At 28.8% G+C, this 25,081-nt stretch overlaps 2 protein-coding genes across 2 annotated transcripts; one reads left to right on the top strand and one right to left on the bottom strand.

Annotated features, from left to right (window-relative positions):
* Positions 1-10,484: 10,484 nt before the first annotated feature.
* On the top strand, positions 10,485-18,414 carry LOC101507081 (polycomb group protein FIE1). The gene is made up of 14 exons (XM_004498349.4): positions 10,485-10,640; positions 13,921-14,194; positions 14,302-14,367; positions 14,507-14,629; positions 14,868-14,948; positions 15,029-15,121; positions 15,238-15,313; positions 16,540-16,619; positions 16,682-16,753; positions 17,347-17,406; positions 17,494-17,590; positions 17,789-17,852; positions 17,933-17,992; positions 18,080-18,414. The coding sequence occupies exons 2-14, from the start codon at positions 14,015-14,017 to the stop codon at positions 18,147-18,149; spliced, it is 1,122 nt and encodes a 373-aa protein (XP_004498406.1). The 5' UTR covers positions 10,485-10,640; positions 13,921-14,014; the 3' UTR covers positions 18,150-18,414.
* A 288-nt stretch (positions 18,415-18,702) lies between these two features.
* Positions 18,703-21,395, bottom strand: LOC101506745 (probable 6-phosphogluconolactonase 4, chloroplastic). The gene is made up of 3 exons (XM_004498348.4): positions 20,993-21,395; positions 20,114-20,249; positions 18,703-19,394 (listed from the first exon to the last, which is right to left on the bottom strand). The coding sequence occupies exons 1-3, from the start codon at positions 21,343-21,345 to the stop codon at positions 18,924-18,926; spliced, it is 960 nt and encodes a 319-aa protein (XP_004498405.1). The 5' UTR covers positions 21,346-21,395; the 3' UTR covers positions 18,703-18,923.
* Between the last annotated feature and the right edge of the window lie 3,686 nt (positions 21,396-25,081).

Genomic DNA, 25,081 nt, shown 5'->3' with positions numbered 1-25,081 from the left:
CTCCACACCATTCCATAATATTTTTAACTCTGCAACTAAAGGTTGTAGGTAAAGATCAATACTATTACCAGGCATCTTGGGGCCAGGAATTATCATTGACATGATAAGAGAAGTTTGCTTCATACAATACCATGGAGGGTAGTTATAAAGGTACAACATCACAGGCCAAACACTATAAGTAGAACTTAAATTTCCGAATGGATTGAAACCATCTGTAGCCAAACCAAGTCTTACATTACGAGGATCTGAAGCAAAGTTTGGATAAAATGAATCAAAGTCCTTCCATGCTTTACTATCTCTTGGATGCCTTAACAATCCATCAGGATTTGCCACTGTAGCATGCCATTTCAATAGTTTTGATGTTTTAGGAGACATGTATAACCTTTTCAACCTAGGTATAAGTGGGCAATATCGAAGCACTTTAGCGGGTTTTGGCTTCTTTTTCTTTTGGAAATCTGTTGCATGATTTTCACCACCATCATTTTCATTTGATTTCCATCTAGACATATTACACTTCTTACATTTATCTCTCTTCTTATCCTCCAATGATCCCCAATACAACATGCAATTATTTGGACATGCATGAATTTTCTCATAGCTTAGACTTAACATCTTAATCAATTTTTTTTTTTTGCTTCATAGAAAGATGTCAGTAGTTTAGCATGGGGAAAAGCATTATTTAGAAGCTCAATGATCATTGAAAATGTCTTATCAGTAGCACCACATAAAACTTTTATATGATATAGACAAACAATGAATGACAATTTTCTATATTTTGTGCAACCATTGTGAAGTTCTTGATTCCCATCTTCCATCAACTCTCTAACTTTTTTAAAATCCTCATAGCTTGCATCCTTTGCACCCATAGGGTGGTTACTATTAGGAATATTTGATCGCCCATCATCTTGAATTCCTTGATCATCTATGACACCAAATACGTCATTCAACATATCTTGCATTGGATATTGTCTATCTAATGCTTCTTTTACTTGGTTCACTAACTCAACATTGGATTGCACACATTTTTCCCCGTGCATGTACCAAAATGTGTACTTGGTTGGAAAACCCATTTGTAAGAGATGACTAGACACCTCAACTATATCACCCTTATGACTAAATTTGCATGAAATACAAGGACACCAAATTTTCCCATTCATTGTAGAATTTGAAAATGCAAAATCCAAAAATTGGTTTACTCCATTTAAGAACTCTTTTGAGCTCAATGGTTTATCAATCCAACTCTTATCAATCATAGTTGGATGAATCTGTTTTCATATTTGAATAAAATTATTAAGGCATTTAAGGTATCAAATAATAATATAAAGAAATTAAATTTTACTGTTATACAATCATAAACCATACACACAAGCAATCTAACAAATTCTATTTCACATAGATCAAAACTTATATTCTAGAAAATTAGAAAGATAGATCAAAACTTAAGTTTTAAAACAAATAAAAACTTAAGTTTATTATAAACTATAGGATAACACATTCATAAGTGCAAGAAAAAAACATAGTACCCAACCAAGAGTAAATAAAACATAGTATCTAACCAGGATTAAAATCAAACAGCTCAAACTTCAATTTTACTTTATGAGAGCAATTTTCTAATCTTAAAATGAGTCATCCAACCTTCATTTAAAAGTTCCAACTTAGTAACAGCATGAATGTCTGCTTTTTGGGGGAAACACTCAGTCAGTTGTCACTATAGTCAACGATCTAGCCATTGAATCATTGATCAATATCAGATTGGGATTCCAAGTAATTGATTTGTTATGACACAACATGAACCATTCCATTTCTATCTAGGAAATTATACTACATGGACCCATTGTGTCGTAATCTCTTTTTCTTACTACAGAAATTTTTGGATCTTAAATCAGAAGATCAGACAACCAATGGAATGCATGTCATCCGATTTTTAAGAAAAAAACATAGTACCCAACCAAGAGTAAATAACATACCAATTTTATTCCAGGACTTAGAGAACTTAGCACAACGATTGCTCCCTGATGAATGCAATTGATACATACATGTATGTTAACTTAGGAACTTTTATAGAATAAACTATATAATAGTGTTAAGGATTACAGAATCAGGCAAGAATGGTGATAAAAAGCCTTTGCCAGAAAGATCCAACAAATCCATCTGTTGAGCGACAACACAACCTCAAAAAATTGAACTTGGTGTCTTCTAGATTTACACATATAAAAAACAATAATTCATAGTTTTCGTATCCTCAGACAACATTTAAATAATTTATTTCTATAATAATATACATTTAAAATCTCTAGCAGTTTTTAGGAAGCATATCAAAACATAATCGGAAGATAATCACCAATTAAATTTCTAAAAAACATAACTTGAATATTAAAATAAGAACATGAAGAAGGAGCTGAAAAGACCAAGTTTTGCGATTGGCTGAATTAGATGGAAGATATTTGTGAAGTCTTGCGATTCGCTGAATTAGAGGGAAGATAAAAGAGCAAGTCTTGCGATTGGCTGAAGAAGGAGCTAAAAAGAGCAAGTCTTGCGATTGAAAACATAACCTGCTGGAGAAACAATGGTGTTACGGCGTAAAACGGAACGGTGGTGAAAGAATGGTACGATGGTGAAACGGTGGTGAATAGGATTTTAGGGTTTTTTAGGGATTTACATGAAAGTGTTAGTGTTGAGTTTTGGATTTTTAGGGTTTTAGATGGAAAAGAGGGAATATGAAAGAATAGAGCGAATCTGAAAAAAGAGGGAAAACGAAAACGAGCAAAATGAAAAAGAGGGAGCGCGCTTCTTATAATGTCACGTTCATAACCGTGGCAAATTTTTTAAGTTACCTACAGTCATCGTGATCGTGGCTAAGTAACCGTGGCTAATCCCCGGTTTTCTTGTAGTGCATCCAAATTTTAATAAACACTAACCATCTTCCTCCTCTCCATTTTTACCACTATCTTCATCCAAGTGAATGTACATTGCCTTTTTGGAATCTCACTGCCATTCTCCTTGATGTTGAAGTTGGGGAGTATGGGTGAAGAAGATGGTGAGTGTCAGCTTTATGGTTGATTTTTGTGGATGATTGGCAGAAGATGTTCTTTCTCTTCATTTTCCACAACCATTGTTTTGGATTATGAAGGTAAAGGTGAAGATTAAATAGAACAATAGTAACATATAGATAATTCAAAATCAACAATTGATATCATATTAGTTTTTTAAATTTTTTTCTCATATTAGAAGTCATTCAAGTTTTTTTCCTTGTATTAGTCATTTAAATCCTAAATAAACATTATTTTATTACTTCTTTCTCTTCTTCATTATCTTTGTCAGAAGAAAAAATCACGAAATTCCAAATTAAACTTTTAAGATTATTGTTACTCTTCTTCATCATGTTTTTCTTCATCTTTCACAAAATTAAAATTTTAGATTAGTTTTTCATTCAACCTTCATTCATATCATTCTCTTCTCTTTACATCATCTTCATCAAATTAAAAATAAAAATAGGGTATTGTTTCCTTATACATCATTTATTTTCTAGAGATTGAAATGAAGATCATACACAACCGTAATAAAATTTGTTGGAAAAAAAATTATAAAAGATAAGTTTTTGCATGAACCATGATTTCAAAACAAATGTGTTGATTTTTGAAAAAAAAATTATTTCAGCAACAATACGTTTTGAAAAACATAAAAGGTTCAAAGTGAGATTCAAAGTGTTTTGGTAAAGGGTAGGGAGATTTTTCTGATTTCAACAGTTGGAGGGAGAAATTTATTTTTCAAATTTTTCGATTTCTTTTTAAGGATGAAACAAAATTACTATTTTCAATATTAATTATGAATTTTACTTTATTTTCTTATATACTTTCCTTTTTCTTTTAATAAAATAAATATCCGATTTTTGTCTCTTCTTTATTTTCGCGTGGATTGCACTTTCATATCATTTTTCACACAGAAATTAATCAACAATCAATTTGGATCTTTCTAGATGTCATGTTTACTAATGTTTTGTATTTTTTTAATATTAATTGTTTTCATAATTTTTTGTGGAAACATGTTGTGTTGTATGAACAATAATATTTATATGTATTTTGATATGATCACAAGTGTTTTCGTAAGATTATGAGTTTCGTATGATTATGAGGTGAATTTTACAAATTTTTGAATGGGTAAAAGAATTTCTTTTTAAGTAATTGGATGTGTTTTTGTATGTATATAGGATTTTTGTATTGTATTATTCACATATGTTTTCGCTTGACAACCTTTCACATAGTTTTGTATGTTATATTGTACGACAATATGCCACCTCTTTGCATATTGTATCACAACTTTCTATATGTTTCTACATGTCAACCTTCGCATGTATTTGATCATACCAAATAATTTCAAAATGTGTTTGTTTACTTGTATGTTAAAAAATCATGGCATTTTAGTGTAGCCTTGACATAAAGAGAAACCAATGTGAATTGTCATGTTTGGTATGTTAGTAATTGTTGGTGTTTCCTTATGTGCAAAGAAGTTTTCATATGCATACTATTTGCTTGTGTTTCTGTATGATGAACTTTATGCATGACAACCTTCCAATGTTTCTGTATGACAACTCGTTTTTGCATCATATATATCAACTTCTATATATTTATGCAACAAAACTTTTCACATGGATAGCATGTTTATCTACATGTGTTGTATCATAACAAATAGTTTTTAGATATGTTTGTTTCCTTTTACCTATAGAAACTTGGTGTTTTAGTGTAGTCTGCACACAAAGACAAATTCATATATGAATTGACATCTAAAGTGTCAAATGATGATGAGATTTGAAATCAACAAGTTTAAAAATTATTTTTGTCGCAACAATTTCTTATAAAATAATGTTGAAAGGAAAGAATGTGATGATGTCTAGAAGAGAGTTTCGAGGGAGGAATATTGATGGAGGTTAAGATTTTAAAATAAATTAAAACATGTGTGGTGGACATTATATATGTGTGATGATAGCATAAATTATTAATTAATGACAATTAAATCAACAAAATTTAAAAGTTTTTTTTTAGTATTTGGTGTATTTCGAACCAATCTAAATTAAATTTGACTCAAAATGATCTCAAAACGAATTATAGAATTTACATGTCAAATTTTTATCATAATTAATCTGATTCGTGTTAAACTCACATTTAGAATTTAATATTAAAAAAATACCTCAATCATAAAAAAAAAATCAATTTAATGCTTTTCAAAGTCATTTTTATTTTTAAGAGGTCCCTTATAAGCAAGTGACTATATTTCTTGAATAAAAACATGAATTCAATCGGGACAATGCATGTAAAAAATTATCATTAAACTTTTTCTACCCACACTTGAAAATATGGCATGTATAAAAAGACAATACATAAATACATTCGAATACAATATAACAAACTAATTAGAAGAAAAACAATTAATGCAATAAACTATAAATTGCCTACTTCAAAACACATGTTTTAATTTTAAAGATTTAATTGCAGTTTTAGTCCCCTATTTTAGCTGATTTACGAAAGTAGTCCCCCCATTTTGTTTCTCCCTAGTTTTGGTCCCCTAAACAGAATTTTGGTCCAAAATTTGATGAAATTTAATTTTTTTTTGCATTTATTTAAGTCACAGCATACCTTAAGATCTCATGTGCAATAATTGTATCTGAAATCTGTGATCATAAATGGTTTAGTACGGCTTTAAAAAATGAAATTTCATTAAGTTTTGGACCAAAATTGTGTTTGAGGACCAAAATTGGGGATAAACAAAATAGGAGGACTACTTTCGCGATTCAGCTAAAATATGGGATTAAAACTGCAATTAAGCCAATTTTAAATTTGAGGGTCATATTATATAATGATTCTCATCAAGTTCTTACATTTGTAATCGTTTGCTCTCTCTTAAAATAAATATAATTGTCTGGAAAAAATCCATTATAGGCATGACACTATAAGAAAGTCATCTGCTTCCCAAAGACAATCCCTCACAAATGCAAGAAAAATAAAAACCCTTGAAAAATGAGTCAATTTTGATGGTCCTATGTCCAGCACGAGGTCGTTAGAAACAAAAAGGTCAAAAATATATTTATATTGACAATGAATATAAGTACAATAGAATTAATAGAGTGATATGCAACAGAAGTGGCAATGACTTTTTTAAGGGTTAAAAACTTCAAAGATACGTATTATGTTTTTGAGATTTATTGTCAATCATTCGTTGTTTTACTTCGGTTAAAGCATTTGAAGTAGTTAAAAAATATTGTTTCAAAATAGTTGAGACAATTAGTTTGACATTTTATTAATGCTTGTTGTGACTGTTGTGTTTTGAATTTAAGCACATAAATTCCTAATTGATAAATTATATGTAAATTTTATTACAAATGTTCAATGACATTGTGATTTTCCATGAACTTGTCTTATTTGAGGTATGTTATTCTCAAATTTAAATTTTATTTAAGAATAAATAAAAGAAGGTTTAAATATATTTTAAATTTATGCAAATATATTCATTTTTTATTGTAGTCACTAAACCTTTTTGTTTTGTCTTTTATCTTGTAAATATACACATTTTATTTTTTGTCTTTGACAGTTTGTTTTTAGCCCTTGCAAATATTTTTTTTCTGCTTCTTTTGGTATCTATAAATATTTTAGTCCTTATCGAAAAGAATTAAAATCAAATATTTTACATATTAGAGGGATCAATTTTAATATGAATAAATTTTGCATGGACTAACAAAATATCTAGATAAAAAGTGTATATTTGTAAAGATTAAAAAAAATTATATGAACTAAAATCTAAAAGTGACAAATTTACATCCGCTGAAAATATATTTAAACCATAAAAGAAATATTTTATGAAAGGATTGATTCCTCGCTTAGTCTATGAATTTTTTTTCACTTACATACTAAATTAAATGCCAATATTTTTTTTTACTAAATTACATATTTTGGTATATTAAGTTATTTTAAATTTTATTATGGTCTCTTAAGTTTTTTAAAATTACACTTTTGCTCTTATAAATTTTTATTTGGTTGTTTAAATTTTTTCTTTTAATTTGAATTTCTTGAGTTACAAACCAGAGATACTTTAGTACTTTACATTCTATATGTTATACACTACTCTTAGGAAAAGCTAAAATGTCAAACATTTTTAACATAAAAAATCAAACTATTTAATTTATATAACTTAATAATAAACTAAAATAAAATGAAAAACTTTTTACTTGAAAAAAACCTCACAAGATTGAAAAGCACTAAGGCCCAAATCCATATAAATTTTAGTAAACAGGAAGATTGACATATCTTCTATTCACACCCCATCAAGAGTTTGAAAGAACAGATTTAGCTAAAAAGTGTACTATATCATTCCCTTTTCTACTTACATGAGAAAAATAAATAGAAGTAAACAAAAATAGAAAATTCCATAGTTCATTCACATAATGATGGACATAGGCATAAAAAATTCTACATTTCTATTTTTTTTTTTATAATCTCTATATTATCAGATTCTAAAATCACTTAAGAGTGATACAACAATAAAATGACTATAAAAACTTTAAATATAACACAGTCAAAATTCAAACTAAATCAAAATTGGTGGTATCAACAATAAACTTGTAAGTGTTGTATAAAGGAAGTGTCTAAATTGAACAAGAGCACCGATTAAGGTTTAAAGGACTAGGGACATCAACATCAAATATAAGAATTGAGAAAACTTAGGGTCTGTTTGATTTGTTTTCAAAAGCAGTATTTTAGTTTTCAAAAAATTAAAAATTAAAAAACTTGTTTGAAATGTTAATTTTTAAATATTAGTTTTGGAAACTATTTTTAATTTTTTGTTTTACAAACTAAAAAATAGAAAGAACTTTAAATAGTTTTCCTTTTCAGTTCTCCATTTTTTTCTAAATTGAAAACGCACATAGAATGAGTAATTTTCATTAATGGCATAATGGTAATATTTTATAATTTATTTTATAAAAAAATATAGCAATCAAATGGAGCCAACAAATCCTCTCATTTGCACTTGTTTTAGTCTTTATCGTGACGACAGTTTACTATTAAATTGTTTACCAAGAAAAATATTATAGTAATTAAAACAAAAAGGAAAATGTATATGTATTCAAATTCAACCATCTTTATATTTCTAGAAATATATATATGATTAGATGGAGGAAGGTGTATTCACATGATAAGTGCTCACATTTAAATTGATCTAAATAAAATTTCAAATCAAACAAAAAATTGTATCAAATTAAATATTATTATACTTGTTTGGATCTTATTTTGCGAAATCTGTTCAAATCAGATTAAGTTTTAGATTTATTTTTTAAAATCAAATAAAATTGTATAAATAAAGGTTTTAATATACTTTTTTTTATTAGTACGAGGTATTACTTTAATGTAACTCTAGTGGTAAAAAGACAACTACGATTCTTGTTAATATCATTGAAGAGAGACAAATATAAATTCATCTGTAAGTGTTCAATGATCTTGAGGTATTTTCTACCTTGGACTGGAGCACAATTCTCTCACCCTAAATTTTATTCCATCAAAAACAAAATATTACTTCAATCTATTATTTGTTTGTTTAATTTTTTTCATAATACTTATTCTTTTTTTAATTTAATATTTATTTTACTATTTGATATATTCCAAATATAATCTATCAATGTTATTTTGTAATGTTAATTTTTAAAATATTATTCATTATATTATGCTTACATTTTGTTACTTATATATAACTTTATAGTAATAATATTAAATTAATATTTTATAATTGTAATTTAAATCAACAAAAAACTGATATAATTTAGATCATATCAAATTTTTAAAAATGTCATTCAACACGAGTATTTTATTTTTTGATCAAATGACGTTTGCCTTATAATCAATCAAAACTGCACGGTAAATATCACTAATTCAGAGTTCAAATTACGTTGAATTTGACCAAATCTATTATATATCTTACATAATTAATTTCCTTCATTTTAGATTCTTCATAAAATAATTATATTCAATTTTAAATATATGTATCAAATAAAATTTTCATTTTATAGATTTTAAAAACAAGCTTACCAAATAATTTTTTTTTATTTTCTCATCTCTAAAATAGTTTTTAGAAATAGAATGGTCAAACAAATATTTTTAAAATTTTCTTCTTAAAAACACTTTCTTAAAATTAATCTACAAAATAATTTTCAAAAATAAAAAAAGAAAACTCGATCAAACAAGCCAGCCCTGTTCTTTTTTTATATTCCCTCAACCACGTAAATGTTTTTTAAAACACTTTTGGTTTCTAGCATACTATATATAGAGAATAGTTGCTATTAATTCAAGAGTTGTTGTAGGAGCTTGCCAAATAGATTTTTTCAAGTAATCAATGAAATTGATCTAAACATCTTCAAAATTAATTCCTTAACGGTATTCAAACCAAATGCGAGCACATAAAATAATCCTTAAGAGTAGAGAGTCCTCAACTACTAGGTTCATTTAATTTTTTTTTATTAAATTTCTAATATTAATTTCGGCTAATTATTTTATGGGCCTTATAGGCCCTCATATTTTGTTAATTTTTAGATTTTTTCTTAAAAAATTGTTGAAATTTATTTTTTTTTGAAAAAATCTCGAAAAAAATTAAAAAATATATTTTTTCTCAAAACATTTTGTGAGAAAAATAAATAAAAAATTCTTGAAAAAATTGATTTTTTTTTCTGGAATAAAAAAAATTTCGAAAAGAAATTGTAAATAATTTTTATAAAAAAAAATCGAAATTTTTTTATCGGTGAAAAAATCAAAAAAAATTAGTTTTCGAAAAAATAAAAAAAAAACAACTTTTTTTTGAAAACGTGGGCCTATAGGCCTACTAAATCTTAGGGGGTCTTCAATGTTGGAGCCTTTTAAATTATAAAATTTTTTGACCCTTCAACATGTAGACTGAGACCAATAATTAGAAGACTTGTCAAATTGACAGCTCTACGTAAAAATATGATCTAATATTTTCAACTTTTTGATAGCATCTCGGACATAGAGGAGAGCAAGGAACTGAGTTTATGTTAGCAACTAAGGAATTGTTTATTTAATATAAAACATTTTCTATTTTTTTTTTTAAATTTGTATTAATTTTATTTATTAATAAAAATTAAAAAAAAATTAAAATATAACAATTATCGATATCTCTAGATGTAATGAAAATATTAAAAATTTATTTTCATAGTTTTAAAAAATTTATATTAATTAATTATTATTTCATCTTCTCTATATAATTCTATTAAAAAAGGTCTTCACTCTACACCAAATTATTAATTCAAAAGATTTATATTAAAATAAAATAAACACATATTACACAAAATGGAAACTTATAAAAATATACTAACTATAAAATGTTAATTTTGTTAATAAAAGAATGTTTAATTTTTGTAATTTAATTAAATGATCAAAATAGAAAACTTTACGGTGAAATCTAAAAATAGCTAGTAGTAGTACAAATTTTGAAGGAAAACAATGGAGATAATTTGAAACCCTAACTAATCCGTCTCACTCAGACCCCGACAATCCCACGAACCACACTCTCTTCCACGCCGGCCACCGCGCGCCGTTGCATCACCAGTAACGTGATTCTCAGCCCACCGTGGCTCTCTCATCTGAAACGTAAGCCTCTCACTCTTATTTTCTCAATAATAGGAACATGCAGTTTCCAAAATTTCACTTTCATTTTCACTCTCACTCTCAGTCTCAAGCACTCAATTTCAGGTTCTCACTCTCAGAGTAGTTTATTACAATTTCCATGTTTGTAACAATCCTAATGTTTCCTTCTATATATATTGTGAAATGATTGTTTTCATTTAGTTCGCTTAAAATGTAGTTATTATTGTGAAATCATTCATCATTTGCATTTGATTATATTATATCATTTAGTAATTGCTAGTTACTGTATTTATGAGAGAATATATTCCTTGCCTCCTCGTTGACTAGGACTCTATGGTTGCATGTTAGATAGAGCAGTCAGTATCGGCTATAGCTCATGACCCATCACATTTTTCCCTTAGAATGACTTTCCCAATTTGGCTCTTGAATGATATGACATATGAATATGATGCATATGTACTGGTAAAGTGCCGGTATTTAGTATGATTACAAGACACGGTATATAAAAAATTAAGGTACGGGTACGTCAATAAAAACACGAGAGAGCTAATTTGTTCAATTCACAGAAAAACGCCGCAATAAAAGTTTAGAAAGTAAAAACACATGTTCGGTTATAACAACAAAGAAACTCAAATACACATACAATATTATATTAATGGATATCATTGTATTAATATATGAAAAAGCTACAAATTTCACTCACAACTTAATAGTGAGGTAAAAAGGAGTACGCACAAGTACTGTACGCGTACTTCTACCCAGTGCAGGATCTTCACCATTTTATAAGTACCCATGCTTTAAAGGATATGACTGTTTTGACCCTAAATCACAAATTTCAAGGGTTAGTGATAGGGCCAATAAATGATGGCCCATTGGTCAACCAATATTAACGGTATATGCATATTCATCTAGGGTTGTCTCTTCCGCCGTTGCTCTCAAGTCATATTTATGCTCCAATATACCTCCAATTTATCGATTTCTTCCCACCATTTTAGATTATTATCGTTCCCTGTTGAATCTGTTTTCGCCGCAGTGCTAAGGTTTTTCTATTTTCACGGTATTTTTTCATTTTTGAGTGTGTATAGTTTGAATGTGAATGTGTGTTTTTTGCACATGTTTCCTTGATTGGCATCTGAATTTGTGTTTTTTCACATGTTTCCTTGATTGGTATCTATCGATTGATATTCTGCTGTTTTTTCCAATACGACACGACCCCCAATTTTCATATAAATTGTTGTATTTTGTGAGTTGCTACTAGAATTAATAATTTCACGATCATCGATGTTGTGAACATGCATGTTGTATCTGAAGCTGTGAGCAATAAACTCCATTCTACTTGTTGCTTTAGCTGATCTAGGTACCTAACAGAGTAACGTGAGGAATTTAGGTTATGAAAGACATAATGCAATATATTTCTTGATCAACATTTGATGGGGGCAATATTAATGCCTAGATTGTTTACGTAATAATTTCATGTAGAAATTTAGTAGGATTATAATATCTCACTGTGATTTTTTCTTTTCCTTTTCAATTGCCTGATTTTGAGCTTTTTGTTTGAGTATGAACCTTGATATAATTTGTTCTTGTTTATCGTGTGAATGTTGTTATGATCACTGACTGGTAACTAATTCAATTCTGCTTTTCTCCTTCTCCTCAATTTTTAGCTGTAAACATTGCGGATGGGGAAAAGGGGGCTTGCATTTTTCTGAAAAACACACATGATTTATTTGTTGTATTGGTATCGGGATTCATCTAGTTTTTTAGTTTCATATATTTGATTATCTGGCTAATGTATGGCTTATTAGTGTTATAAATAATTACATAATTGATATTTGTTTGAGTTTCCACTTTCCTGACAAATGTGGCCCCTGCGCTGTGCTTGTATCCCTCAGTGGTTGTATTGACAATAGCAACCATACAACAAAATAGTTGCTTTTATGAAGGCATTTGTCGGACTCGTGATACATTATTAATTTATTATATAGCTTTCTATTGATTTGATGATTTGAATCCTGTTGGTAATGTTTGTGTGATTTATATGATTTTGATAAGATCAAAGATAAGTGAAAGGAATATCACAAATATCTAAATTTGAGGCATGACGTCATCAACAAACTTAGTGTTCTTTCTCTTTTTTCTTTCTTTTATTGTTACCAGATCTTGCCAGAAAACTGAGTTAAAGTTCTTGATGTAGTGATTTAAGTTTGTTGATCATATAGGCTTTATATCCAATTCAGATGGCAGCTTTCTATTTGGCTGCCAACTCTGAGGGTTTCTCTGATTATAATTCTTGAGAATTAGGATGCTCATATCTTCTATCTATAATAATTCCTTAACGTAACTGATTCTCATTGCAAATTGGTTACCTTACCGCATATATACTTCCCAAGTCCAGTACTTAATGGTAGTCCTTAATCCAAAGTAAATACGAAAATGTTCAATAGCTGCTTCTTGTTCATGTTCTGTGTGCAGTTTCTGCATATATTTGTTCTGCAAAATCATGTTCACTGGTAATAAAGTTTGAAAGTAGGCAAAAAACACGACATTATTTTATGTGATGTCATTGTCAATGAAAGTTAATGGTTAGTTTTTGTTTTTTAATAAATTTTATATGACATTAGTTAGTTTATTAAAATAAGTGAGTTAAGCAATCCATGGAGTGGGCCAAGCACATCAATTTAATAGTGGGTAATTTTATTTTTCCAATTTAGGGTCCTTAGGCTGGGTATTCTGGCCCTTCGGGGTTTTCTCTATGTGAGCCTTTTATGCTTTGATCTATGAGGGCCAAGTTTGAGGGGAGTGAATTGGGATGTATTGATAGTTATAGTCAGACCAGTTATTTTTAAGAATCAACGTGACTTGATTTGATTAAACTGGATTTCACTGGTTTTCTCTGACTAAATGAGATTTGACGTGGCCAAAATTCAATCTGAGTTGTTTATTATAGGAAACTTCTTGTTTGTTCAGGAAAGAGGTTGGAACTTGGCGTAAATTGAACTCTTTTTGGACATAATCGTATCATGTATTATATATATATATATATAATTGTGATATTGTATTATAAGTCTTATTTACTTAATTGTGCTTTTGAATTATAGTTTGCATTATTCATTTATATTTTGAACTTATTAATAATTAAAATATGTAAAGTACTCGTATTATAATTTTTAGAAACTTCATGAACTTGTACATATATCCATTTCAAGTGCATTCCCAGTTTGATCAGTAATCCAATGATTTGATAACTTAACCTGTTGGTTTTAATTACACTGCTTGTTATTAGGGGGGCTGGAGGAAAGCAGTGATTCTTCAGAAGGAAGAGGAGAGAAGTTTTCATTTCAAAACTGCTTATTTCAAAACAAGTTGGTAGTTTAGAAATGGTGAAGTTGTTTAGTTTGGGATCTGAACCAGTGATTGGTAATTTGAATCCTTCGAAAAAGAAAGAGTATAGAGTCACCAATCGTCTACAAGAGGGCAAGCGTCCTCTATATGCTATCGTTTTCAACTTCATCGACTCCCGTTACTTTAGCGTTTTCGCCACTGTTGGTGGCAATCGGGTTCTCTTCCTTTTTCTTTTCTTTCCCATTCAGTTCATTTTACTCAACCTTTTTTGTTGTTTGCACTAGAAGGTTTCAATCTTTAACCCTTTATCTTCATTGATTAGGTTACTGTTTATCAGTGCCTTGAAGGAGGAGTTATTGCTGTACTGCAGTCTTATGTAGATGAAGATGTAAGGCAACACCCTACTCTCTTCTCTGTGTAAAGTTTTCCCTTTTTTTTGCTCTGTACCACTGTGACGTCGTGGTTGTTGTTATTATTGTAGTTATAAGAAACTGTGTCAATTTTAATCTATTTTTTCTGTAGACCAGAAGGAAGAATCTTTTTACACAGTGAGCTGGGCATGCAATATTGATGGTACTCCATTTGTTGTGGCTGGAGGAATCAATGGTATAATTCGAGTAATTGATGCTGGCAATGAGAAGATACACAAGGTATTTTGGTAGTAACAATAATGATTGATAGTAATTGTTTGGTTTACTTGAAGCAGAGGAATCAGATTATATTTTTTATATTTAGTATTGGTAACTTGTTAGTTTGTTGTTTTATGGTAACTATTAGTAGCTAAATATCTTAAGTTAATTTGTTTTAAATTTTAATGCAATAAGATTGAAAAAGTATTACTGATGTAATTCCTGTTGCTCCCTGACATGATACCCTTTCTCTCTACAGAGTTTTGTTGGCCATGGAGACTCCATAAATGAAATCAGGACTCAAACATTGAAGCCAACACTTGTTATATCTGCTAGCAAAGTAAATGGCGCCTCTCTTTGTTATTTCACTAACTAAAGAATTATTTATCTTTTCATTCACTAAATTCTAAGTTTGACCAGGATGAATCTGTTCGGTTATGGAATGTTCACACTGGAGTATGTATTTTGATATTTGCTGGAGCTGGAGGACACCGTAATGAAGTCTTAAGTGTTGTAAGTGTATTATGCATCTAACGTATCACCCCTATAAATTACGAAATTGTGGTGGTGATAACCAAAGTTTTGGGATTTAGTTACTAGCTCGACTAACATTATATTTCTTACTGCAGGATTTTCATCCATCAGATATATGTAAATTTGCCAGTTGTGGCATGGATAATACTGTAAAGATATGGTCTATGAAGGGTAAGGCATTTAGTTTCTTGTGGCCTGCTATTATTCCATTGGTTGCATTTGTTTATCCTGATATATCATATAGTTCAGTACTTGAGTTTCACCGTATCTTCCATATTGTAATAATGGATGGTACCATAGTCTTAGAAAGATGAAAACTAAACCAGGAAAGTTCACAAAATTTTTCCCAAAAGTAAATTATGACTTTCTGAATGCCATGTAAACCCTATACGGTTATCACATTCAGAAAGTATAATTTTGTGAAGTCGCCTGGCACTATTACAACCTTAGAGTCAATCTCATGATTAGATTTAACTTTGAAGGGATATAATTTTTAAGTTGACAACAATGGTTGTGTACCTAATGCTCTGTAGTCAATAGCAGCTGTCGTGGCTGCAATCGCGGCGATGCGTCGCGTTGTGGCAGCTCTGTGCTACGCAAAACAGTGTTGCGGCGCAGTTTATGGTTGTGGCTGTAGCGGCGTTCTTTGTGGTGCAATAGCGGAAAAGATGACGAAGAAACCCGAAAAAGGAGGCCGCAACAGTTTTTTAAGAGCACGAAGTCTAAAATACTCTCAATTTTAAAGAGCACAAAGTCTAAAATGACCTCACTTTTAAGAGCACAAAGTCTAAATAAAATACCCTTGATTTTTGTCTTTTTATCTCCAGGTAACATTTTACTGGAATTTTCACGATCTTTCTTTTCCAAACATTACAAGTGCAGTGCTGTTTTTGGAAACCTACGTAATTTCATCTTAGCAACCATCCCTCTGTTCCTTTCTTTCCTGCGACTGATTCTTCTTAAAAAAGTTTCCCTTTTCTCTGCACCAACAGTCCCCTCTTCTCTGCAACCATTCTCCTCCCTGTTCCTTCCATCTCGCCGACGATTATTCTGCTCTGTTTCTCAATTTCTGTCTGTTTCTGTGCTAACAGTCCCTTATTATGGCATCATCTTAGTTCTTTTCATCTCCCCTGTTTTTCTGTTGCTGCTTTGGTGATTAGTTATAAATATGTGTTTAGTTTTGTGCATTAATCTAATTTTTTAGCCATCATATGTGTATGGTTGAAAGTGCTTGTAATATTTTTCTAGACTTCGACGTAGCGGCCATACCATGCTGCTACCAGCTATAGCGTTTTGGGAGTCGGCCGCTACGCTACACTATCTGCTACTAACTTCATAGACTTAATGTATTCTAGTCTTTTTCATTGCAAACGATGTTTGCCTTAATGTTATTGCAGATTTCTGGAGCTATGTAGAACAATCATTCACATGGACTGATATCCCTTCTAAGTTTCCGACAAAATATGTGCAGTTTCCTGTAAGTTAACAGATTCTTTTAATCACATATAATGGATCTTTTCTAATTGTATCTAATTTCAGGTATTCAATGCTTCAGTCCATTCAAATTATGTTGATTGTAATAGATGGTTGGGTGATTTTATCCTCTCAAAGGTGAGTGGTTGCTCATTCAAGTGTCGGTGTTATTTGCTGTTGGAAAATAAGAGTTAGGGATTCTTTAGGAAAAAAATGTTCCTAGCTGAAATTTACATGATTTCATCACTGTTTACAATCTGTACGAACCAAATACGTAAAAAGAATCAAGAAAACAAGGAATAAGGATTTTCAATTAGAGTTTGGAAATGCTATGCTTCAACGGTATCAGCCATATGAATCAGTTATAAAATAATGAGCTTCCAATGCTATTACTAAATTAGTAAACTTTTTTGACCATCTTTTGGTATGACTTTGGTGGCTCAGAGAATGAGAGTCAATGGAGCTTTATTGTACTTGGTAGACATGCAATGTTTTTTTTAATAACAAAATTAGTGTATCTATAATTTTATTTTTTAATTGGTTTAAGCATATTTTCCTTTTCTCTGCAACCCTTTAATAAAATAACTAAAAATAGTTTAGTAATCAGGATAGAGAAAGTTTTTAACTTTTAATGCTTTTTAGGCGAGTCCACTTTGATGGAAGCTGGCCATGAGTCAGTGAGTTGAATATTATCGGATTTTATTAAGTAATGGATTACATTATGTTTGCAGAGTGTTGACAATGAAATTGTCTTGTGGGAACCTAAAGTGAAGGAACAGACTCCAGGGGAGGTTAGTTTAGAACTATCATCTGTTTCTTAATTTTTTTAATGTATGAAATTTTGTTTTTGATTCATCCTTTCTATTTTGGGTGTTTAGGGCTCCGTTGACATACTTCAGAAATACCCTGTTCCCGAATGTGATATATGGTTCATCAAATTTTCTTGTGATTTCCATTACAATGCAGCTGCAATAGGTAAGATTAACTAATTGCTACAATTTCATATTTTCAATATTTTTTTTCTTCTGATGCATAGCGTTAGTAAGTGACAAGAAGTATGTATGCACATTTTGTTCATCACAGATTTGTTACAGTTTTAACTAGTTTTTTATTGGCAAGTTTTTAATTTTATGCTGTTACTGTGTTTTTACTTTTTATATTCCTTTTTTTTAGGCAACCGGGAAGGAAAGATTTTTGTTTGGGAATTGCAGTCAAGTCCTCCTGTTCTTATTGCAAAGTTCGTATTCTCAAATTTCTATTAATTAATGGATTTATATTTGATAAAAAAATTATATGCTAAGTGTGTGTCACCTTCAGGTTGTCGCATGCTCAATCAAAATCTCCAATAAGGCAAACTGCTGTGTCCTATGATGGAAGGTGATTTCTTCGTAGTTTTGGCAATGCAACTTTGATATTTGATGCAATATTTTTTTGATTGTTGTCTTTCTTTTTGTTATGTTGCAGTACTATTTTAAGTTGCTGTGAAGATGGAACAATTTGGCGCTGGGATGATTTTGCAAACTCTGAAGCATAACTTATTTTCTTGCATTAACAACGCTAAGTTCAAGATATGTAGTCCAACCTGAGAAATTTATTGTTTATTTTTATTGACAGGAGAAATTTCTTGTTTATTGGGTTTAACTAGTCATGAATCCGATAACTTGGTTTATTTGGCTTGCTAAATGTAGTGTGTGAATGTATGTATCCCTTTCATGATTAAGTTTATAATCACAATGTTTATTTAGAACTTTTCTGTTAACAGCCATTTTGAAAAGAAAATAGATAATGGATAAGGAAAAGTGCAATGTGCTACTTGTGCAATGATTTAAAGAACTAGATTGTATCTCTATTAGTGTTTGGATTTACAACGGAGAGTTTTTAAGTGCATTTATACGTACATGTTTGAATTTACGGTGAAGTTTGGCAAAATTACGGTGAGCCATTTTTGTATACTAAATCTGTTTCATCTTTGTATTAAAATATTATAAATGCAAATAACAATATGATTTCATAAGTTTCTAAATACTGGTAAAATATACTTATGTTGTAGTTATTAACAAACATAGTTTAATTTGTAATGACCAACAGAAAGAACAAATCTTTTATTTCTTAGTTAATAGATATTAGTAAGCAATGTCATGATCACTTGAATACATCTCTTTTGTAAATAAACGAACACAATACATCCCTATTTACTTTTTTAAATATCAAGACAGCCTATCTAATTGGTTCAAAATACATCATTAGAAAAAAAATAAAGTATAGCATGTAAATTAATTACTTGAAAATATATGTATCACTTATGAATCTACTCTTTAAACAGCTTTGAAGCAGCACCTTTGTCTAAGTACCATTTCAATTCCCCTTCAGGTGAAACCTTTTCCACAGGCAACAAATCAGTTTTCTTCTCATCCTCAAGTGCAGCGTAAATCGCACTCGATTTACCCGCGCCGGTCACAACCATAGCTACATTGGATGAAGAATTGATCACTGGAAATGTGAAAGTGATTCTCTCTAGTGGTTGTTTTGGTGAGTCATTGAGGAAAGCGACCCATTTGTTATTCTCATTGAGAAGAGGATGACCTGGGAATAAAGATGCAACATGTCCATCTGGACCCATACCTAAGAGCATGAGATCAAATTTTGGTAATCCATTGGTTGATGTTGCTATCACATTTCTTGTAACCAAACGTCTTAGATTTGTCTCATAAACATCAGCTGCCCCTTCTGGTGATAGGGCATCATCAATAGAATAAACATTCAGAGGAGGAATTGGCACCTGCCAAAATAATCATCAAAATGAAATATTAGTTATTACTTAATAGAAAATTGTGATTAGAATTAGAGACTCCACTAAAAACATGAGTATTTTGGTAAAAATCAAATAGGAAAAAGATTAGTAGAGACCCAAATATTCAATTGACTCTTTCAATGAGAAAGAAATAGAGAGAGTGGTGTAATAAGATGGTGATATGTGATAAGAAGAGATAGCAAAAAAATGAAGTGTTAAATAAATATATGAAAAATATAAATGTGCGTATATCATTGTTGAATTGAATATCATCAAAGTTAATATATTTGTTTGCACCTATATTTGTTTGCACCTATGACACTAATAAAAAAGGTCGCTACATCTCACAAAATGTATTTTCTTTTTTGTTTATTATTTCTACTTGAAATGATTTTAAATGTATTTTCTTTTTTGTTTATTATTTCTACTTGAAATGATTTTAAAGGTCATTTTTTTAAAAGATTTGTTGGTAAAATGCTGTTTTTCCTACATTACTTAAAAATATTTGAAAAAAGTAAATAAAGTAAGAAAATGACATATTTGACGATTAAAAGTGTAAAAAATAATAGAAATGAAAAAAACACATTCTTAATTTCATGCTCTTTAATTCTATAAAATAATAAAAATTATATTTAAAGGAGTATATCTAGTTGAATACAATATAAGGGTAAAATAGCTAAGGATCAAATTCAAAATGATTAATTTACCTTGGAGAGAAATCCATCACTTGCAAGCTTATAATTACTTTCTAAGTGATCCTTTGGGACGACTCTCTCATCAACCCAGAAAACATGCCAGTTTGACCAATCTATGGTTTCAGCATAGGGAGACTCAACCAATTTTCTGAAACCGAAACACACAAAAAGTGACAAAGCTTTGCACATATCACATACTAGAAAATAAATAATTAAAGTGGAAACATAAGAGGTTAAGTATCCTAAAAAGCCCCATTTTATTTCTTTTAGTATAGTAAAATATAAATAGCTTAAGTTTATTATAGAAGTTAAATGTGTGAGTGGTTAAATTTCACATTAATTATGAATTAACTAAATGTTTGATATATAAAATAGGCGATTTATATATCTAATGTTTAATGTTTTGGAAGAAGATATAGTATCAAAGTCTTTTGTGGTGTGCAGCTGTTGGTGTTCTTGCACTCTTAAAATCCTCAATAAATAGTAACCATAGTTGTATCTGGTGAGACCTTACCCCTGATTTAATTTGAGAGATTTCTTTTTATAATAGGTTGAGGCATTTTAATTTTTTATTTTCTTAATTTCGTTTTGTTGGTAAGTTTTGGTTGAGCACTCCCATTTTTGTTTCTTTTATTTAATGTATCTTTAGCATATTGAAAATGATGGTAGGTTTTAGACTATCAAAAAAGTTGAGATGCCTTTAATTATAGTAATATCTTTGCATGTCATTCTTTTATACAAAAAATGACATGAAATTTCAATTAGTTTTATAAATGTTTCAAAATGAACTCTAATTTTTACAAGTGTGGTGATATTTTATCAAACATAACATAGTTAATTAACAAAATATTGCTAAAAATCTTATATGCATAGTTTTATAATAATATTCACCTGAGATACTTGATCAATGATCCACCAGACAAAGCAACAGTGAAAGCACCTCTTTCTTTAGTGAATTTGTTAGAGAGTTGAGCAACATCATAAGCCAATGACACAGCAAGATGTTCCTTACTAAAAACCTCAACATTCTTATACCCCTTTTCCCACTTAAGTGATGCATTTATTTTTCCAACACATCTATTTGGTGAAAACACTTTATTATGCTTTAGTGGTTGGTAAACAATTTTGTTCCCAATTTGGGGTGGTAATATTGATTTCCTTAGTGATAGTTGATTTGATTTTTGTGCACAAAATAAATTACTTTGGAGAATGTATGAAGTAGACAAAGTTGTTGAGAAGGCCATTTAAATTATTGTATCTTAATTTAGATTTGAGTATGCTTTGTATGTTTTGATTTGGCTGTTTATCATAGTATTTATATGTTACACATTATATTCTTTTTTTCCATGTTTGAAGTAAAGTAAAATATAACGGTTCCTTTTGTTACTTACTACACGGAAAGAATCAAACACAAGTACAATAAAATATCGAATAAACCCTCAATTTAGTTTTTAAATTAATACTTTCTCATCAATTTAGTCTCTAAATTATTAAAATTAATTAAAAAATTCTTAAACTATTTCTTTATCCATCAAGTTAGTATTCCATTATTTGTATCTGATAAGTGACCTTTAATAATCTCTAAACTATAAACATACTTCAACATGGTACCTTAGAATACAATTTTGTTGTTGTTTTCAAACACTTCATCTCTACTCTTCTTTAATCTCTAACCCATTTTAGAGACAAATCATTTATATAAACTTTTTGCATTTATTCTAAATTGTTGTATTTGATATACAATTAAAATCTAGAAAAAAACCAATAAACTAGAAAGAAAAAAATAAATCAGCAAAACCTCGTCGTAAAATTATATTTTGTATTTAAAACAATGTGTCTTTATTAACTTACATTGTGTTACTTAAGAAGTCATCCTTAATATATGGATGTACACCAATTACTTTAAGATGAATTGTATAACTATTGTATGCAACTATGTAAAGGAAACTCACATTTACTTGTTTTTTTCTTCTGGTTGATTGCTTTTTCTACTTTTAGCTATTTTTCTAGGTATTGTTGCTTTGTTTAGAACTAAGATGTAGCATTCATTTTCAATATTTAATCATAGTAAATCCAAAGGTACAAGTAATAATGATTCAAAAGTTACAAACTTAAAAATATTAAAGTCATTAAGTAAATATCGTCGATCTAATACGATAATTTAAATCAATTCAATATGATAATTTAAAATAAATGAAAAAAATCGATATAAATATTGTTTTATCTCTAAGATGTGTTAGATGTCACAAATGAGATGAATTGATATGTTTAACAAAAAAAATTGAATTTTGAGAGACTATTTTTTTTTTTTTTTTTTTTACGATAGTTTAAGTTTGAAGTATTTTTATAGTTTAGGGACTCTTAATGGATACAATTGATGAAGGGACTAATTTGATGGATGAAGAAATAGTCTGAAAATCTTTTACTTAATTTTAATAGTTAAAGAATTAAATTGCTACAAAAATATTAATTTAAGGACTAAATTCACCATTTATTCTAATCTCATGAATATCTATATTTTTGTGCTGGATGCTTTTGTTGATAAATTAATTATATGATACTTGTGGTTGATGTTTGATTCTTTTTTGCCAACATAAGTAAGCTAGTAAAGTAACAATATGGATCCTTTTGTAATTAACAAGGAAGGATCAAATACATGTGAATCTGTGACTTATCTTTTACAATTGCGGACATAATTGATAAAATAAGTGATCCTAAAGACTGTTAACAAATGTGTAGTGTAGATGGTAAAAAAAAAAAAAAAAAGAATACTCATTCACGATTTTAAATTTTCTTTTCTTAAATTCTATTTTGGACCTCCAAATTTTTAAAATTTCAAATATTTTATAGATTCACGATTTTTGCAGTTGGCTTTTAAAATAAGACCTTGTTTCTTAAAAAGTTACTTGTTAAGAAATAAAAAATAAAACAATAAATTCTACACTTAATGAAAAATACAACTTTTAATACATTTTTTATTTAAATATTTTTGTTTTTGTTTTCTTAGCAAGTATCTTTGTCTTCAAAATACGGTAATATGGTAAGTAATATATGCTACATGGGTCTCATTAGATTACCTAAGTGAATTATGACAAATTAATTTTATTTTTAAATTTACAAAATTGTCAAAAGTGGGAATTGACTAGTTTTTCATGTTGCGATGCATGTGGTATAAAATTGTTGCTCTAGAATATATTGTTTCATCGTATACACATAAATTTATTTGTTATAATTTACATAATCAGACTTTAATTCTTTTCTATAGATTTAATAGGCGGTTGTTTTCAATATTTAATCAAAATGTATAAAAAATATTATTAGATTAGTACTTCCAATAATATTAATCCTACTTTTTATAATTAAATTATTCTATACTATGAAGTTTTAAAATCCAAAAAAAAACACTCAAAAATTTAAGTGGTTGGAATAGAATCGGGCAAAAACCAAAAGATAATACATCAAGACAATTATTTTGACCTAAATCAACCTAGGTTAAACATTACAAACACACCTAATAGAAATAAACTCTACAAACATCCAACAATATGACAAAAAAGAAAAGTCAAATAACTACAAAAGCTTAGGGTATATATATTTTGTGTGAAATTTTTTTTTGTTGATTTTATTTTCTAAAATATATATTCATTTCAGAAATCGACTAGAAACCTATTATATTGGAGGCCAAAAAAAATTTATTTGAGTTATAGAAAAATGTTCTTTTATTTTTTTAATAGTATTATGTGTGTGTAACTTTAGATATTAGTTTATTCAAAAATATGAATAATATTTTGTTTGAACCTAAATATACGACATTATAAAAAAATCACATGAATTAAAAAAATTGATAATAGTATTAAATTGATAATAGTATTTATTGTTGATAGAAGAAAATGACAAATTAATAAGAGCAAATTAATAAATAAATAATAAATACAGATGAATATTTAAACAGGGTCTTATAAAAAGTGACATAAAAGCTTTTAAAAAAAATATAATCAATGCATCTTTTAAAATATACATCTTTTAATGTATAATTTTAAGATAATTAAAAGATACATATTTTTTTTGTCTAAATAGCGTACCTAAATTCTTGTGATCACACAAAAATTACTCCGCAAAGAAATCTTCAACTAAGAAAAAACTAATATGTTCATATCAACAACTTCTCCTTTCAGTTGAACTAATGAATTTCTAGGTTTCATATGGGTATCTCTGTATGAAGGGTTTTGGAGGAAAATTGAGAGGGTTTTGGAGGAAATTAGAGAGAAATATTTATTTAATTTTTTTTATATTAAGGAATCTATAAACAAAAATTCTAAAAATAAATTAAGTTTGACTAACATATAAATATTGTATGAAAATTTATTACGTTATTCTTTTATTTTTTTTCTTTCAAATCTCAAATATATTATACTAAAATATAGACTTGATTTTTCAAACCACCCGCTTTTGCTTAGAGTTCCCACAACGATCAATAAAATAGATATCTCATTTGGGTTGTGCATCATTTGCATATCAAATTGCAAAATATATCGGATATAATGCATAAATCATATTGTAAAGTCAAAATTGTCGTTTTTCGTCAACTCTTTTCGATTATTATCTCTTTCTTTTTTTAGTAGAACTTTGATCTTACAAATTTAATTTATAAGGTAGAAGACTCTTATCTTTCTTTTATTTTTTTTACGTGGCACTTATATTTTCACAATACATCTTTTATTGGAAATTTCTAATACAAATTATTAAAACAGTACAAAAATACAATGCACTAGTATATATATTAAATAGATAAATATCATTATATTGTAATTGACCAAACATATCTTAGGACACATAAAATACATCCAAAAAGAAAAAGCAAAAAAAGCCAATTATTCTAAGATTCTTTTATGTCTAGTATAAACTAGACAATATAGAACATCAAATATAAAAAAAAAAAAAAAAAAAAAACAAATAATTTAAATCCGGGGTAGAAAACCC

This window comes from Cicer arietinum, chromosome 4, assembly GCF_000331145.2.
Source record: "Cicer arietinum cultivar CDC Frontier isolate Library 1 chromosome 4, Cicar.CDCFrontier_v2.0, whole genome shotgun sequence".
Taxonomy (NCBI): Eukaryota; Viridiplantae; Streptophyta; class Magnoliopsida; order Fabales; family Fabaceae; genus Cicer; species Cicer arietinum.
This window is presented reverse-complemented; position numbering and strand designations above follow the sequence as displayed.